Raw genomic sequence first — 18,745 nt, forward strand, 5'->3', positions numbered from 1 at the left:
CAAAAATGCTTTCATAAAGATTATACCCTTTGATTCTCACCATAATGCTGGGAGGAAGGAATTATCAGCTTCGCTTTAAAGGCTTGGGTTGGTGACTATCTGCCTCAGCTTACATAGTTATTAATTATGAGAGACAAGACTTGAACTGGATACTGAGGCCCAGACATTACCCCTAGGTCCAAGCACTTGTGCTGTCTATATCTCAATTGTGCAGGTCACATTTTAATTTGTTTCTCATTTTGTAGGGTTGAAATAATAAGTCTGTCTGAACTCAAAGGTGGCTGTGATAATTAAATGTGAAATGTCAAAATGATGTGAAAACTATACTACTATAATTTTTTTTTTCCATTCCTAGAACATCATTACACAGTTGACACTGACGGATCTGAGTATATTCTAATTTTCACAGTGTTTGCTGCTACAAAAACGAGGAGCACCTGTAGTTTGGATAATGATAAGATTTCTAGGTATAAAATAAATAATGGGATTGTTAAATATTACCTATGAACACAGAAATTCAAAAATCAAACTTTTATTTAATAACAAAATATCCTTGATGATTTGATCCAAATCTTTATCTCACTTTGCCCTCAAATTCCAAATACAGATTTAAATCTTGCCATCTAATTTATAAATACAATTTAAATATAAATAAGAAGGTGGCATGCCCATTTACAGAATTTCATTCTGAAAAAAGTAGATGAGCACTCTGTGTTACACTTTAAGCTGCACACACTATTAGATGATACCCTTATAGCCCAACAATAATAATTTGCATTTGGTATTGTACGTATGAACAGAATATTCTCCCACCCAAATAAACTTTTGAAGTTCATTTTACTCACTTTTTTAAGAGGAATGATTAGAATGTATTTTGTTTTTCATGATTAATTTCCCAAATCATTCCCTTGCATTAAGTAGCACTGACAAAGCCAGAAGTATTTGGGTTTCAGCTACTTTTCAAGGGAGATGCTAGTGGGCTGGGGATTGCTGAAGCTGGGACAGAATCAGGAGGCTCTCTTGTTAGTTAGGCAGCCAGTCCAGGGTTTCAGAGTCAAAGTGGAATGCATTGAACATATGCATCTATCCATTCTGAAGCTGCCTATCTTGTGGAGGAAGGTTGGCTACAGGTCTAAATTAAACAAATTTGAAACTTTGAATATAGTACAATAATGAGAATTTAGAATAAGCTACTGATTTACTATTGTCTTTTTGTAAGTAGAGTACAGCTCTAAAAGAAAATTATGTCTTCCTTGTTACTTCATATTGCTTTTACTATTTAAAATTCCACTAACCAGAAATCTATATACTCAATGTCTTTATTCCCAGCACTTCTTTTCATCTTTTCTCTTATTTTCCAACATTCATCAAGTTTTCTTACTTTCTTATTTATTTCCATTTCTCCATTCTCTGCTACTTTTGTTCTAAGCTTTATATTAAAATAAAAATTTGAGAGCATCCTTACGTGATTTTATCTGTTGAATTCTTTTAAGTTAAGAGTTTAGTTTCCTATTCATGGATTCAATATATTTGCTTTTTTTTCTTTCCCAACTCTATTCATTAATCATTACTTATTCACTAATCATTAATTATTTTCCCAGTATCTCTTATATAGTAATGTTTCACATGTATTTATTGTTATTATTTTAGAATTCTCCTATCAAGGAATTGTTGCCTTGGTACCTTCATATACTTATATATCATACTCATTTTCATAGCAAAGTTTTAGTATTTAAAACACATTTTAAAGCACATCAAACCATTAGTTAGATGCAGAACATAGAACTGTCTTTTAAGGAATTTCCTTTTAAAGAAAAAATAGGCAAAATTTCTCTCAGAATCAGATATTATAGACCATGCCCAAATCTAGTGTTTTCTTTCAGTACAGATACAGAGATCTGGTTAAAGGATTTCTGGTGGGAATTGAGAACGCCTCTCTGGATCAAACAGAATTTTGTTGCTGCTAATATTTTCCATTCCCCAGACCATTAGTGATAGTGAATCTTCCTTTGGTAATAAATTAGTAGGTGCACCTCATATACTTTTTTGGAAGTAAGAAATATATAAATGATAAATTTAAGTTTAGGTGATTGCCTTAGACTATAACTTCCTTGTCCACAGAAGGATTCAATTTTGTTTCACATCCCTAGTGTTTAGCACATTGCCTGGTACATGGTCAGCATGCAATTAATCTTTGTTGAATGACTAACTGATTAAATGAATTAGTTAAGCAATCACTTAAGACTCAAGGGGCAATAGAATTGAAATTAAGAGAGAAAAGAAACAGGAGATCAGCTGAGTAACGACAACAGACTAGACATGACTAGGTAGATGCTTCGAGCAGGTACAAATGCTAGACTGTACCACACAGAGACTGGATGAGGGAGAGAAGTAAAAATCAGTTGTGAAATGCTGAGGACCTGCCATGGTGTAAATGAGAAATTGAAAAGAGGAAAGACAATAAGCTCTCTTTGAGGCATGTCAAGTTTATGGTAATCCAAAATGGGGATCTGCCGAGGCAGCTGGAATAATTAGATAAGAGTTTGGTTAAGAAGTTAGGGTTAGAGTTAATTATTCAATAAGAGCTTCTTGAACAGAATAAAAAATAGTTGATAATGGCTCTTGCTTGGCTCCTTATCAAAATTTCACAGCAGAACAATCAAAGTAACATTGTAATAATTATTTTATAACACATGCTATATGTGTGTATATATATCTTCATGACATTAATGTTAAATAAAATCTACTGAAAGGTAAAAATAATAAAATAGGAGATTGGCAAGAGGAGGCACATTCAAGACCTACAGAAAGGATAGGAATTCTCAAGCTGGGAGAAGCAAGGAAAGTAGGTGGGCCACTCCAAAATAATGTAATAATAGGGAAGCTTTCTGGAATAAGCTATTTCAATAATACACTTTTTGATAAAGTCTAAAAGTAAAAGCAAGTATTTATTATGTTTCAAAGGAAGACTTGTTTCACAAGGATTAAAAACTTACCTTGCTATAATTCAGCAGCAAAACTCCACTAACATCAAACTCTTCAAGCCAGAATATAAAATATGTATTTACCTGGCTGTGTTTGTGGGACTCTTGGACGTGGAGATGTTTTTGGTTTGGGAGGAGTGCGCGGTGTCTGCTTGGGAGCTAAAAGAAAGGACATAAGGTTTGGCGCCTTTAGGTTCCCCAAGAATTACAGTAACAAAGCCTCTAGTCTCTCAGAGATGTCTGTTGAGTGACTGAAGACCTAAATACACAGCAATTAGTGCAATTAAGCTCTCAACAAGCTACAAAGTATCGGAAGATAATTTTCTTATAACAGAAAACAAAACAATAGGCAATATTAAGTGATATCCAAGATATTCAGCTGGTGAATGAAACTGTTGGAATACCAGAAATATTTACTTCAAATATCTTTTAAATAGGTTAAAAATAAATTTCATAATAACAAAAATTCAACCTTATAAGTTCACACCGTTTTTATCAGATTATCTCAGTATATTTTTAAGTGCGAATAAATACAATTTATCCTAAAAGAAGTTAGCGTGTTATATTCCAAATACACATAGAAAATGAATGGGTTTTAAGAGCAAGTACTAATGGAAAAAAATCAATCTTATTAAACAAAACATAATTTTTATCGATTATTTTGAGGAGAAATTGAACATAAATTGAAAGCATGCATTACTGAACAAAGTTATTCCTTAGCTGGGTGATTCCCAAAGAAGTTTAGGACATTCAGTGCGAAAACCAATTGTTTCTTCACCAAGAAAATAAAAGGTATATCCTGCTGGAGAAAAGGAATTATCAAATGCAAGTTTGCAGCTTGTGGAAACACCTCATTTGGTTTCACTAGTGTTTGGGATAAGAAATATAATTAAAAGAAACAGAATGTTGTCCAGGTCACAAAGTTTCAGGATTGCTGAAAATAAGAGTTGTTAGATCCTAGAAGTTTCTAAAGAGTCTGCAGTGACTTCCTCCTGATACTAAATCAAAATATATAAGGCATACAATGGTTTCAGCAGGATCTTCTCACCTGTGGAAAGATGAAAACTAAGATATGTTGGAGGTTACACTGGTTTAGGAGCCTGGAACCTAGAGATTTAGATCTCTCTTTGCTAATCCAAGGGTCTAAAGTCTCAGGTTCTCCATCAAAAGTTACAGGATTTTTAAGAGTCCTCCACTTTTAAAATTCTGATTCTAGCATTTCTTTCAGTCTAGTGACTTCCTGACTCTCGACTTCCTTGCCTGCTGAGGTTCCTACTGATAAGCTATTTGCTTTCCCTAGGGTATAGAAAAACTGTCTGCACATCATGAGGCAAGTCCATAAAGTGATTCAGAAAGAGATAAGAATTACTAATAGTATTCATAATTAAATACATCAACAATATTATACCTATTATTAAAAAGAATAAGCTTTGAAAAGTTAGAGATAACTGACACAGATTCAGTTAATATAGCCAATGTGGAATTTTGGTAAAAATTAAACTGTAGAGTTTAATAGGTAACATTTAATAGGATATTTCAGAAGATAGTAAAATTAATATCCATATCTCCTTTGGAAATAGAGTCATATACAAAAGTTCAATAGCAATCAAAACACAAATGTGGACTTATTTACGATAAATTCCTATTCCAAGAGAGCCTATAGATATTGAGACAATTTTTCCTTGTAAGAAGTTCATTTAGTTATCCGTGTGGGTTTGTTTTCCTTCACTTCAAACTCCACCACCAAGTAAACCTTTATGACTTGCCAAAGAAACTAGTTTGATTTCAATTTCTGTTATTTGTATGCCGTGAAATGGCCAAACCACTGCAGGAAGGACCGGAAAGAAGTAAAGGACATGAACAATGACAAGGTGACTGGCCAGTTATATCTTTTTATGTGGACTGCACAGTGAAATCTGTTTCTGTTAATCTTAAATAAATGTCAGATATCTTAAAATACTTTGTACATGACCAAAGAAAAACTAGTTGAGATGATAAAGTATTTGAAGTTAGTATATTTATTTTAAATGGAATATAAAACTAGTTGAGATGATAAAGTATTTGAAGTTAGTATATTTATTTTAAATGGAATATAAATGTTTGTTCCCAGAAACACTACTATTTTCTATGTTAAGCACTTGCACAGTAGCTGAGAGGTGTTTTTCAGCCATTCCAAAGAATATTCACAACAATTCCATGTGACTGGCTACAGATAATGGATAAAAGAAGAAATGGGGTATCAAAGACTGTGAGCATGATGATTAAATTGGAACTTCTAATGTCAAGCAGTATCCATACTGTCTTTCCAATCGCACATTCTATAAACAGTGCTCTTGAAATACAAAATAATGTATTTACCCCGTTTGATCTGAGGCTCATCTGGGCTGGGTGGGATTACAGTTTGAGAAGGCAGAGGTGATGCTTCTATGGTAACTGAAGGAGAATACCTTGGGTTACCAAGTAGATTTTTAAAACAATAAAGAAAATTGCAACTCTGCAGCAAAATTGCATGTCTCCTTTGTAATGCACTTAGTTTAAAAAATGTTTAGAGATTCTAGGTTACAAAATAATTTCAAAGTAAGCAATATCCTTACTTTTTAAATTCTCAGTCCACACTATTACCCCTTCAACAATTCCATAAATATATATTCAATAGTAATTATAAAAAGAAAAACAAAGTAATGAAAAGGCATTAAAGTATTCAAGAAGCATTGAATTTCACTTAAATAATGGAGAAAAATCAAACATGTAAATGAATGGATGGAATGAATGTTAATGGAAAATATGTTGCTAGGGCAGAAAGTATGAATGGAACATTATACAAAAATATTATCTGAAATATTCAACAAAACATCAAGCTGGCAGAATATGCAATGTTAAGAAAAAGATGCTTCAGATTCAATAGTTTTGCTGACTTAAGAAGAGAAAGAGACCAGGTCTAGATATAAAACTGAATGGTAGAAGTGACTTCATGGACAATGGTTATGAATAGAAGCACCTAGAAAGAAAATTAACTGCCATGACAAAGAATGATGTTGCAACATGAATTCACAATGAGAGAGAACCTGAGGTTCTCAGATGATGGTGGCAATGAGGACAAAAGCTGCTGAGGTGTGTCATTACCTAGTGTGGTCTCAGGTGGTTCAGACACATTTGTAATAGATTCCACAACTGTATCAAAACAAAGGAGAACAACTTTTTAAAAATAGTAAGATATTAAGCTACAGTCAAATATTTCTTTAATTCTCATTCTCTTAAGAATTTACATCATATTTTTTACCATAAGACAACTGGATTTAGACAAGAAAAAAAGAGAACCAAAGAGGGAAATCCTAGTCTATAATATTAATCTTCCAACTAATATTTGTTTTAATTGTCATTAACTGGCTGTTAAATGTTATGCCTCAATATTTATACACTGTAGAGAAACTGAAATTTATTTCTATATTCAGAAAGTCAATTATCATTTTAAGAATCCAAGAATTTTGGAAGCGATAGCTCTTCATATCTATTCAATTGTAGAGCAAGCGCCAGACCTTGAACGTTCATGTGCCACGGATATGAGACACTAATTAAAAATTTGTTGAATAAATGAATCAAAGCATGAAAACCTTTACTGCCTTCAGTCTTTGGCTCCTCTGGCTTGAGTGGTGCTTTGGCAGTGGGGTAAACATAATCTGTTTCAGCTAATGCTAAGGAGGAAACAGGGAATGTCTGGTTAGTGGAGGGCAGCCTATGGCACTCTGTAATGGAACCCTGTTTAATTTGAAAACAAAGATTAGTCATCTTAAGTAGATACATTCATGAGAATAAATAACATTTAGGTGGATTATGACGATGACTACAATTTAAAATGGCAGAAATGAAGGCAGGAAATAAAGGCAATGTGCTTTGTGGAAAAACTCTCTAACTGGTAGGGTCTACAGCGATTTCTACCTTGAGCAAAGCAGATCATTTTATTTCCTCACATTTTTCAAAAGATTCTAGTGAAAAAAAGATATAGAGTGAGTTCTTGGAAAGCATAGGGATGAATATTAAAAATGATATTAAAATGAAAAATAGAATGTGCATATTCATATTGAAAGAGTCATCAGAATGTTGAAATACTAAAATTTGAATTCAGAGTGAGAGGAAACTAAATAAGGAAATTGTGAATCCTGCATAGCAATATGGCAGACACTAGCACAGGGTTCTGTGTACGATATTTGACTCTCAAGATTCATTGAATGAGCACAGACTAGATGTCAGGATCTATGAAATGTCACAAAGCATGAGGACAGTTAAAGGTGACTTCTTCAATTAAGTGGAAAAGCACTGACTTCCCATTAGGAAACTTTTTTTATCTATAGCTTCCTTTGATGACTCATTGATAAATGTAACAGATTCCAGGACTTCAGAAATAGCAAAACACACAAAATGATACAACTGATGAAAGATGAGTTGTTGTGAGCATTGAATGAATGAATACTAAATATTTAGAAAAGTACCTTGTACCTGTAACTACTCCATGCTAGCCAATATGATAATATAGTTTTATTAATACTAATGGAAGCTCTAATAACTGAATAGAACTCATAATTTTATGTGCTGTGGGTTACTAATAACAATCATACCTTAAACTGTCAACATGAGCACCAAAATGCCATGTAGCTAATTAAAAGATGCATAAAGGAGATGAAAAGAAATTACAACCCTATGCTAGAAAAAAATAAGATCCAGTGTCTCAAAATAAATGTCAGGGTGTAGCAACAGCATTGCTAAGAATGATTAAAAATTTTTGTTTTCAATTCTGAAGGGCAATATGTTCAGGTTCACATTGAGTAAAGTGGAGTTTTGTTATCTTTACTGAAGCGAGAACTTTCTCCTTCCTTGATGGTCATTCTTTTCATGTAGTAGAACACAAATCGAACTTACTACTAAAGAGTACCACAAATTTGTAACTGTTAGTGAAAAATAAGGATAAAGAATAAAATCAGTTCTTCTAAGTGCTTAATCAAATACATGATTATCTAAAATGATATACACCAAACACAGTAAAATGAAGTTTTTCTATACTGTTGAGTAATACAATTAATATAAACATAATGTACTACTACTTTAACACCAATATGCAATCATGGAAAGAGCATGGTACAATATGTAGAGAGTTATTAAATGTGTATTCTTTCGCATTTTTTATTTTTGGAATAACAAGACTTGGAGTTTGTTCTTTAAAGTTCACAGTGTACCCAGACAGATAAAACAATCTATTTACCGGGTTGACTTTGTGTCATTTCTAGGCTTGGTGATGTCACTGGTTTCAAAGCAAGGATTTGCAGTTCAGTGGGAGCTGAAAGAAGAGGGTCTAAGTTGTCAATTACATATAATTTATTTAATAGGTTTTAGACAAAGGTAGCAATGAATTGAAATATATAGACTCTCAAAAGAGCAGGATTATGGAGAGCCATGCAGTTTGCATTAAGGCAGAAATTGATAAGCTATGTCCCTCTAAAATCTAGCCCTCTGCTTGTCCTGTGAGCTAAGAATTGTTTTTACATTTTTAAGTGATAGAAAAACAACTTATGAGTAATATTTTATGACGTGAAAATGGTATGAAATTCAAAGAAAGTTTTATTGGAGCACAACCACATCCCCAAACTAAGATAATTTAAGGCATATTTACACATCATTTACATATTGGCTTTGGTTGACTTCAGGCTACAACTGTAAAATTGAGTCGTTGTAACAGAGACCAAATGGCCTGCGAAGTCTAAAATATTCACTATCTAACTCTTCACATAAAAATTTTTTGCTGACCCCCTGATCTTGAGCATCCTTCTAAGAATCTGAACTCGCACAAGGGCTTTTAAGAGCTTCCTACAGCTGATTTGATGATAGTATCATTAACAAAATGTTCAGAAATCTAGGAATGTTTTGTTCTATGTTCCAATTTGACTACCCTCTTGGGTACCCTCAATAGGGGTCAAGACTTTGTTTTATTTTTGCTGTTCTTACCCTTCTATCTACTAAAGCAAATCCTAAAGTTATTTCAAAGCCCAGCTATTTTCTAACAGCTCACATAGATCCTTGACTCCTTTAAATATTCTTTCTCTATATCTTTACCACTCAGATAAACAGGCTGCTTCTGTATCTAAGAAAATTGTCTTGAAGGTAAGGAAAACTCACGAATGGGTTTTTTTCCACAATTATATTTTTGCCTGTTTAAAAAGTAAAGCATGCCCTTACTTTTGATTGCTACCTCTGTTCAGTATTCCACCCAATCCTGCTCAAGTGCTAATAATAGCACTGGAAACACAGAGGTCACCATTGTTGACATAAACCAAAGAAGCAGCGTTTTTTAAAAAGAGGTGAATGAAATGGAATAAGAAAACTGAATAAGATACACCTTTTGTCAGAGACAATCCTTATGAGGTCACATGAACTTGACTACACATAGATCTCTCTCAACCATGATCCTTCCAGTCAACTCTACAGTTTTAGAAATGCTAACCACTATTTATGCCCTTTCCCTAGAGGGTGTAGAGGTGAGAAGTACAAGTTAGAAAGCCACATCATTGTTGCTCCTAGGGCCCAACTACAATGGGCTGGAAGAACTATGTAAACTAGAAAACATAGATTTTCTTGGTTTCACAGAGAACTTTCAGGAAAATTAAAGTTTGGGAGGAGGATGTGTTTTTTCCTCACATGTTTTTGAAACCAAAGAAAGAAAATCTTGAGTTGCTATAGTGTTTATAGGTCTAGAAACCATCAACAGCACTGTACATGGACCTATGTTTTCTAAAACATATTGAATTTTCTTGAATTTATTTCCGAAATTTGAAAAACTTTACTATGCTAAGTTGTTCCTTATCATCACTGGGGGTCTTTTAGAGACCAAAATAATATACAAAATTTATTAAAGAAATAAATATTAATATGAATAATTAGATATTCAGAGAAATTTCTACTTGGTGAAGATTAAGAACCACTGCTCAACTGTGGTGGAGAATAAGGACTAATCAAGGTTGGGAACCCTACAACTTGTATTTACTAGGATTGGCGCTTCCAGGAAGTACCTTTTTTTTCCCTGATAATTTAATGTGGAATCCTCATTCCTTAAAACTAGAAGAGAATATTGAGAACATCACACAGATCTTACAGAGTAAAACTGTTTAGAGAAAGTTCATGGTATAGTGCAATTGTTTTATAGCTCTAAATACCAAATAAAAGGAGAGCAATTTGGACTTCAGATTCTTTACTGAGTCATATAATGAGATATTAAAGGGGGCTTCATGCCAGATAGATTCCCTCAACAGGATCCAGGAACATCTCTTAAAAATGATAGGCAACACTTGCATTAAGAATCCCGAACTACTTATAAGTATGAAATGGAATGACGATGGCAGTCTAAGGAAGCAAGAACAATTCTGGCCATGACAGTGAGGGATTGGGTTTTAATGAGCAAGAAAGCATTTAATGAGGTCATAAAAATCATTACCTAATGTTGTTCCTGGAGCCTCAGAACTATGACTAACACGTTCAAAGCCTGTAGTAGAAACTAATCAAATGCAACAACATGAAAATGAGAAAGTTTCACAAAGTACGTCTTAATTTTTCTATCAAAACATTAGTTTCAAATGACAAACAATGTTTTAAAATTTTGAATAGACAGGAAGCAAACACTTTTTTTTTTTTTTTGACGATTTGGTCAAACTGTAACAATGAACAATTCACTGCAGAAGGGGGTCTCAACCTTTAAATTCTGTTATGTATCTTACTATGGTCAACATAAGGTTTTCCTAGGTATCTCATTTTCTGATTTTAACTAATACAGAAGCTTGCTTTGGAAAATCTGTTTACATAATATATATGAAAATATATATGAAAATAATATATTGCATTTCTTGGAAGTTGAAAAAAAACTATGTTTATGTAACCATGACTATAATAAATAAATCACATGTTTAAATTCAGATACAGCAATAGATAACAGTGAATGATTATGTTAATTTTGCTGTAAACACATCTTTATAGAGAGACCAAGAACATCATCCAAGAAGCAGCTGATAACCATACCTCACATCTTGACTCTCAGAGAACATACAGACTGTTAACTTCCCATCAGGGACATTGCTTTGGGACCCCACTGGGTCAAGCTACAAGGGCTCAACCCTCAAATTATGGTCTGAGGTGCTTCAGGACTTGATGTGGTTTTAGGTCTGAGATGTGGATGATGGGATCGTTGTGAAGTTTTAGGAGCTGAAGGAAGAACCTTTGGATGACTCTAGTGAAAGTGATTTGGGAAATAAGGCTCTAGATTTTCTAAAATATATTTCCTTGAAACTTAAGGTATTTTCTTTTTAAGATCAAAATATTTTCTCCTATTTTGTTACGATTTTGAGGATTCTTGAGATAAAACTCACACATAAAATTAAGTCAAGGAGTGAAGAGTCTTGTATATTTCTAACTTTGAAAAAAACGTAAGGACTATAGCCATACTGTAGGTCGTGTGGTCTTAGGTTCACACCAAGAAATTTAAATATGCCAAGGGATCCACGGTACCATAACAATTGTTTGTGTTTATGTTTAGTTGGTCTAGAGATGATACAGACATTACCAACCATGTTTGAAACTTAGCTTTAAATGTGAGCACTATTTAGACAAAAGTACATGACAAAAAATTAAAATAAGGTTACATGGTATACAGATAGAGATCTATGCATAGCTTTTAAAAACAACAGATAACTTCTTTTAAGAGTTTTTAGGACTCTTAAAAAGAAGAAAAAGTTAACGGACAGCAAAAGATAACAGTCCTTTGAAGCTGATGACAATGTGATTATGATGATGATGGAATGCGTTGACAATGAGCAGAAAAAAGTCGATGAAAAACAAGAAATATCATTACCTAATGTTTCTGGAGCTTCGGTTGTAAGAGTGACAGGTTCAAGGACTGTAGGAAGAATTGGCCAAAAACAATAAAATAAGCCAAAGAGATTTTAAAAATTCACTTGAAGACTAATATCAGAAGTCAATGTTTAAGCTTCCGAACTGAGAGAAAAGAGACACTTGTTCTTTGCAAATTTGACCAAACAGTGGCTGAGTTCCCATTCATCTCATGTGGTATATATAGCATTGAGCTCTGCTAAATTTCACTGTGGTCAACAAATTCTCCTGATGTTTGATTATGTGACTCTCGCTAATATGGAAGACTCTGCTGGACAAATTTTTTACACATTTATGTAACATACTTTTCTAACTCTACTGGAAAAAGCATTTAGCAGTCTACTTGCTCTTCTGTAGATAAATGTCTACTATTTTTGTCTATTTAGATAATCGCAATACAGTAATAAGTCCGTATGTTTGAAAGCATAAGGATCAAATGGACTATGCTCATCAAAATTTCGAAGTGGTCTTTGATTTAATAAAAGTTGAGAAACATTTTTAAAACCTGCCAGAAAAGGAGTCAACCTACATTATCATATAAACTTTTAAGACATAGCACTTTTTGAATTTTGACAATTAACTAAAAACATCATTCATTGAAAGAATAGTTCCACCAAAATAATTACACAGATCCTAATACAATAAAATGCAATAAAAAGTAATATGAGCAAAGAAACGTGGTATTTCTGCAATTAATGAGACATAAGCAATGTGAATAAGGGATGGATGCAAATTCATGTTTGAAATGAAGCTTAAAATAGTCAATGCTGTTTAAACAAATACATGTGATCACATGACACAATGTTGAACAGTTACATGACAGTCTGATGTCCTGAAATTAGTTTATGCACAGTTCTCTTAAACTCAACAGATAACTTGATATAGAGCTTAGCATAATTTCAAGATAAATATTATAATGAAATGACAACAGAGGATGTTGAAATGGTTTTAAGATGCAGGAGAACCTGTAGCTACGATGATATAACAATGAATAGGAAAAGCACTATTTGAAAGACACACGTTCTCATTACCCATGATTTCTGGAGCTTCTGTTCTAGGAGTACCAGGCTCAAGATCTGTAGTAGGAACTAATCAAAAGTAATGAAATAAACTCTTATGAAAAGCCAGCAGATTAAATCTTACCAGTACAATATTGCTTCAATAGATGTACAACAATTTTATTTTTTTCTGAAATTAAATACTGTTATTTAAAGATTTGGTGACCCTATAGCCAGGTAAACGTCCTTTATGAGGCAGTCACAGCCTGCACAATCTGGTAAGTATCTCAATAAAGGCAAAACGATATTCTCCTGGGTATCTAAGTACCTAATCCCAACTATTATAGAAGACTACCCTAGGAAACTTGATTAAACATTTTACCAAATATATACTTATGTAACTGTTCTGGCAATTGTTGGCTTATCTGTGGAAGCTTTAAGAAAATAGTATGTCTAAATAAGCATGGATACAATAAATAGCTTCAGTGTTTGAAAGGAGGCATAGCAAAGAATAAAGCAAATTGAATCATGTTCATCTTGTTGAAAACTCACATTTGGAAATAGGCTGACACCTCATTTATGGCAAAGGCACACAACAAATCAGGATAAGGAACATCCACTCTGTGTGTGGTGCCCAGTAGAGTACCTTTCTGATCACAAAAACGTGTTATCCTACATAGATGGGAGAGACCACTGATGCTTCTAGAATCAGATCCAAACTTCTGAGTCACATATTGAAGAACATTAACTGCTTTTATGGATCTTTCCAAACTCAGCACTTTCATCACCACTTAGAAGCAGGATCTCTCTTGTTCCAGAAGCATGTGCCCTCTGGTTGGCCTCTATGGCTACCTTCTTTCTGCCTCTGTTCATGTCCATGATTTTATTCCTGTCCAATTCTTTATTTCTCTCCTTCACAAACTTCTCTATCTCGAAGTTCATAGGTGTTTATAGCCCCTGCAAAAGTGAGCTCGATTTGCACAGATACACTGCCTTAGTTCAATCTTTGAATGTTTCATATTGGGGTAGATTTTGACTTTGAGTAGACAACAGACTGAGAAGTAAAAACAAGCTGCCTACTTCTGTGATATTTTCACAGCTGTTGATGTAGCTGTAGGAGGATGGAAGGCACTTAATGTTTGTTTCTTAAATTAAAAATACTTAGTCTACTGAAGATCTTGTAACTTTAAGAGAAAAATATAATTAAAAAGAAAAAGTAAAAAAAAATACATACTGAAAGAAAATATCTTTATGCAATAAACACAAGGAATTCAGCTCTCACACAGGCCTCCCAAACCATGATTTCCTTTGCTAACTCGACAGTGGGAGCAGCCCCAGATCATCTTGTGCCTTCTATCACTCCTATCATGGGCATTGATCCAAGACTGCCCAAAGCTACTAGGCCTCAGTCCCTTAACCAGAAACCCACATTTACCCAGTTTGGTTTGAGGTGCCTCTGTACTTGGTGTGGTTTTAGATTTGGGACGTGGACGACGGGTCCGTTTTGATGTTTTAGGAGCTGAAGAAAGAATACCCTTAGTTATTACATAGTCTGTAGTTCAGAAGCTATGGATAGTATGACATATGGCTCTATATTTCCTAAAACCTATTAAATTTCATTATATTTTAGGAAATGTATCTTTTTAGCTTTTTAATTAGAAACTTTCACCCTTATTACAGTACTGTGTCTTCTTCTACAATTGAAAGCTCATTAGAAATGAGTCAGATATTAAGTTGTTAATTCAGGATGTGAAGTATCATACATGAAGCTTTCCTACTGAATAAAATTGGTAGAAATCGCTGCTAAAATATGGTTGTGGTGATAGCCACATACTTTTTCACAGTTTACTAAAATAAGACCATGCAATTAACTAAACTGTCAATCAAAGAACAAATATCACATAGGTATTTTAAAAAGTAGACCTTTAGATCCACAGAGAAACTCCCTGACACTATAATAGTCATTAGAGTCAAGAGAATTCCTTTTTAATCCAGCTTTAACAAAACATTGATTAAAAAATACACATGATGACAAAACGATTTCATATGGTTACATGCACGACAGATGACTTGAGCTGGGTTCATGCATGGCTCTTTTAAAAAGAAGTCATAACTTGTTTTAAGAACTAGAATCTTCAATACTTTTAGGATGAAGAATATAATGAAGTGAAAATAGAGGATGATGATGTAGTCTTAAGAAGCAAAAGTACATGTAGATACGATGTTGATGGAATGAGATTGACAATGTGAAAGAAAAGCACTTACTGAGGATCACAATGCATTATTACCTTGTGTTGTCACCCAAGCCTCAGTCCTGAATGTAATAGGTTCAAAGTCTGCAGTAGGAACTGACCAAAAGTATTAAAAATAAGCCAAATGTTTGTTTTAAATAAAACTCAAACATTTACTAGAAATTGAATCTTACTAGTATAATATAGTTTCTAGACTATATAGCAACTTTTAAAAACTGTTAAACTAGAAAAGTAAATGGTTGATTTCCTAAAGTTTGGCCATACCTAAGCCAGGTTTATTTCCTTATCCCTCCTTCTTCAATTATCTGATTCTAATAAGTCAAAGTGGAATGTGTAGGTATTGCTACAAACATATCTTTGGAAAGAGATTGAGGCCTCAGCCTGATGAATCCAACAGGGTCTCCCTCCATTCTAATCAAAGAAAGAGCATGCCTTCATGTGCAGAGAAGAGCTTGCTGATGTCTACTGGATTGAATCTCGACTTGTCTATCAGGTACCTAAGGATCAACGTCGTGGGAGTCCATGGACCGATTTAGATCCAGAAAAGCTTTGACTATGACCTTGAATCAGACATTCTCTATACTAGTGCTGCAGTTAGACTTTTTCCTCTGGTTAGCCTCTATTTTCATCCACCATTCTAATTTTATTCCTCCCACCTTTCTACTCACCCTTGTACCATGGCAATTTCAAGGTTCCACTCCTTCTTAATTTAACTTTTCCTGCTCCAAATATTACTCTTGAGACCCTACTGGGTTAGGCTGCTGGGACTCTAAACCAGGAGCATATGTTTACCTGGTTCTGACTCAGTTGTTTTTGGACGTGGTGTGGTTTTTGGTCTGGGACGTGGACGGCCTGTTCGTTTCGATGGTTTGGAAGCTGAAGGAAGAAATTTATCGATTACTACAAACTACATTATCTATAGTTCTGGAAGCTACTGAAGGTGAAAACATGACTAGATTTTCTACGACTTCTTAGACATTTACTATTTTAGTTTGAGATTTTTGTCACATAAAATCCTTTTATATCTTCTCTCATCATAGAAGATTTTTTGAAGACAAAAACCGCTTTTTAACTAAAGAAATAAAGATCAGTAACTATAAGTAAATTCTCATAAGGCAGCTTGATGACGCATCAAAAAGGTTAAGAACCATAGCTAAATTTTAATGAATAGTAGTGAAGGTCAGTCATACTAAATCTGAGATTTATAATTTAATATTTCAAGCTTTGGCATATTTTCTAAATAACTACTAAAATAAGAACATACTACTACCTAGATAGAAACAAAACAATAGTATGCAAATAGGAAAAGAAGGCAGAAATGTAGATGTGTAATAAATGAATCTTCTTGGCCCTATGATAGCTACTAATGGTTTTGTGTGTCTAGATAAGAGGTAGAGATCCATGATATGTTTGAAAACCAGTTTGATTACAAACACTGAATAAAGAAAACAAAGAATGACATGATACATTTTCATATAGGTTACATGGCACATGAATGTCCTAAAGTAGGTTCATGCATGACTGGTTCTATTAAAAACAAGTAATTAGTTTTAACACTTTTCATAATTTTAAGAAGAATGTAAATGAATGGCCACAAAGAATGACACTACTATCACACAAAGCAAGATGAAACTCTGGTTTTTATAATAATCAGGATAAGCCTTGTTGAAAACACAGTGTATCATTACCTAATGTTGTTCCAGGGGCCTCAGGTCTAAGAGTGACAGGTTCAAGGACTGTAGCAGGAACTGACCCAAAATACAGTAAACCAAAGAGATTTTAAAATACATGAAAAGTTAGAATATTTACACCCCCAAAATCTAACTTGTATATCAATCCTTCTTTAGAAACAAGAGAGAAAAGTAACTGAGAAAAAGAGTAGATTGTTCTTTGAAGATCTGGACAAGTCATAACCACAGTCAGTCTTAGGCTTAGCCTTTGAACTATCCTGAGTATTGTAAAAAAGTCAACATGAAGTTCTAGGTTTCAACTAATAGATTCTAACTGATATGGAAAATTCTGCACTGGAAAATATTTTTATGCATTTACCTAATATATACTTAGAAAAGAAATTGTCTTAAAAAATCTGATCAACCTATACTTCTATGGAACCTGAAAATGATCACTTAATATGTTTAAGTCAACATGGAGAAATAGACAGCTTGTAAGTTTGAAATCAATATAAAAATTAATCATTCAAGAAGACTGTGTTGATCTTGCCAAGAACTCATCTATGCAAACAGGCTGAGTCCTCTGTCTAAGCCGTGGCATATAAAAGAGCAGGATAAAGACAGTCACTCAGTCTGTAATATTGAGTAGAGCATATGCTTGGCTTAAGCCCAGAAAAAGTGAAAAGACAGTTCATGTCTATATCACACCTAAGCTCTCAGGTCAGGTCCTCAAAGTCCTCTTTCAACTGTCCAGATGGACTCTTGCAAATGCAGCATCATCAACAGCCATATTTTGATCAGCTTAGGACAGTCTGTTCTAGGCAGACTGGACTGCCTTTATGGTTGACCCACCACCCACCCTATCCACATGTCCAGTCCTTCTGTTGGCTCACTTTCCCCTCCATCTGTTTAAATCCTATAATAGGTCCAATGCCAATTCACCTTGATCTTTTCCTTTGCAAAGTCAATATTTAATGTTTGTATCATGCAGACATGTTCTCAACTTCACTGTTTTAGAAATAAAATAGGTCTCCCGCTGTTGACATATCACCCATGGTTGCCAATATTAGTCCAGGAACATGCAAGGGGCTTACAATTTGTTTATTTACTTGAACTGAAGATATTGGCTCTGCTAAAGAAGTTTTAAGATTTGAATGGAATTTGACAGTAAGAAATATACTAAATTCATATCGAAGAAGACTCTTATAGAAAGAATAAAATATTCTGGCACCCACTGTATCTCACACAGTTCTATTCTTGACACATGAGCGGAAGAGACATTACTATGCCTCATGATCTAATGCTTAGAGAAAATAAGAGTTTGGCACTGCTTTGGGTGCCCACTAAGGTACTAGGAATCACACATTTACCCGGTTTGGTCTGAGGTACTTGAGGGCTCGGTGTGGTTTTAGGTCTGGGACGTGGACGATGGGGCCTTTTTGATGCTTTGGTAGCTGAAGAAAAAAAGTCTTGTGTTACTCTAGGCTTATGGCTCTTGATACTAAGGAGAGGTTTTTCTAAAACTTGTTAGATTTCCTAGAGTTTCAGGAAATTGTCTGTAGTTTAAAAGTTTTACTCATTTTATGCCAATGTGACTTTTTTTTAAAAAAATCACTGAGGTACTTTGAGAGCAAACTCACATATATAATGAAGTCATTCATTCAAGACATGAAGATTAGCATGTATAACCAGATACTCATAGAACTTTCTCATTGGGAATAAATGATTGAGAAGGTATGCTCAACCGTGGTACAAGGGGTACAAAAGTTAGGGTCACACTAAGGACAAGCTTATAATTTAAAATTTCAGATTTGGGTAATCCTTATTTGTCAAATTAGTAATAAAACACATCACTACTTAAAGCACCTACAAAGAAACAACATGCAGAGAGCTTTTTAAAAAATCTAGAAACTTTATGT

General features: G+C 34.0%; 1 protein-coding gene across 35 annotated transcripts in view; it reads right to left on the reverse strand.

Moving 5' to 3' along the window:
- Positions 1 to 18,745, reverse strand: part of ABI3BP (ABI family member 3 binding protein) — a 232,156-nt gene that overhangs the window by 62,634 nt on the left and 150,777 nt on the right. For 12 of the 35 annotated variants that reach the window (XM_039856992.1, XM_039856985.1, XM_039856983.1 and 9 more), the window contains 12 exons: positions 18,197 to 18,280; positions 16,845 to 16,904; positions 15,949 to 16,032; positions 15,193 to 15,252; positions 14,340 to 14,423; positions 12,938 to 12,994; positions 11,869 to 11,913; positions 10,462 to 10,521; positions 8,239 to 8,313; positions 6,108 to 6,155; positions 5,343 to 5,417; positions 3,069 to 3,143 (listed from right to left, as the gene is read on the reverse strand). In XM_039856992.1, the coding sequence (XP_039712926.1) occupies positions 3,069 to 3,143; positions 5,343 to 5,417; positions 6,108 to 6,155; positions 8,239 to 8,313; positions 10,462 to 10,521; positions 11,869 to 11,913; positions 12,938 to 12,994; positions 14,340 to 14,423; positions 15,193 to 15,252; positions 15,949 to 16,032; positions 16,845 to 16,904; positions 18,197 to 18,280 (807 nt within the window). Of the gene's footprint in view, positions 1 to 3,068; positions 3,144 to 5,342; positions 5,418 to 6,107; positions 6,156 to 6,604; positions 6,699 to 7,334; positions 7,385 to 8,238; positions 8,314 to 10,461; positions 10,528 to 11,144; positions 11,223 to 11,868; positions 11,926 to 12,937; positions 12,995 to 14,339; positions 14,424 to 15,192; positions 15,253 to 15,948; positions 16,033 to 16,844; positions 16,905 to 18,196; positions 18,281 to 18,745 lie in introns of all 35 variants that reach the window. The other 23 variants (XM_039857009.1, XM_039856999.1, XM_039856998.1 and 20 more) reach the window with 16 other exon arrangements.

Source organism: Pteropus medius, unplaced genomic scaffold (genome assembly GCF_902729225.1).
Source record: "Pteropus medius unplaced genomic scaffold, Ma_sr-lr_union100, whole genome shotgun sequence".
Lineage (NCBI taxonomy): Eukaryota > Metazoa > Chordata > Mammalia > Chiroptera > Pteropodidae > Pteropus > Pteropus medius.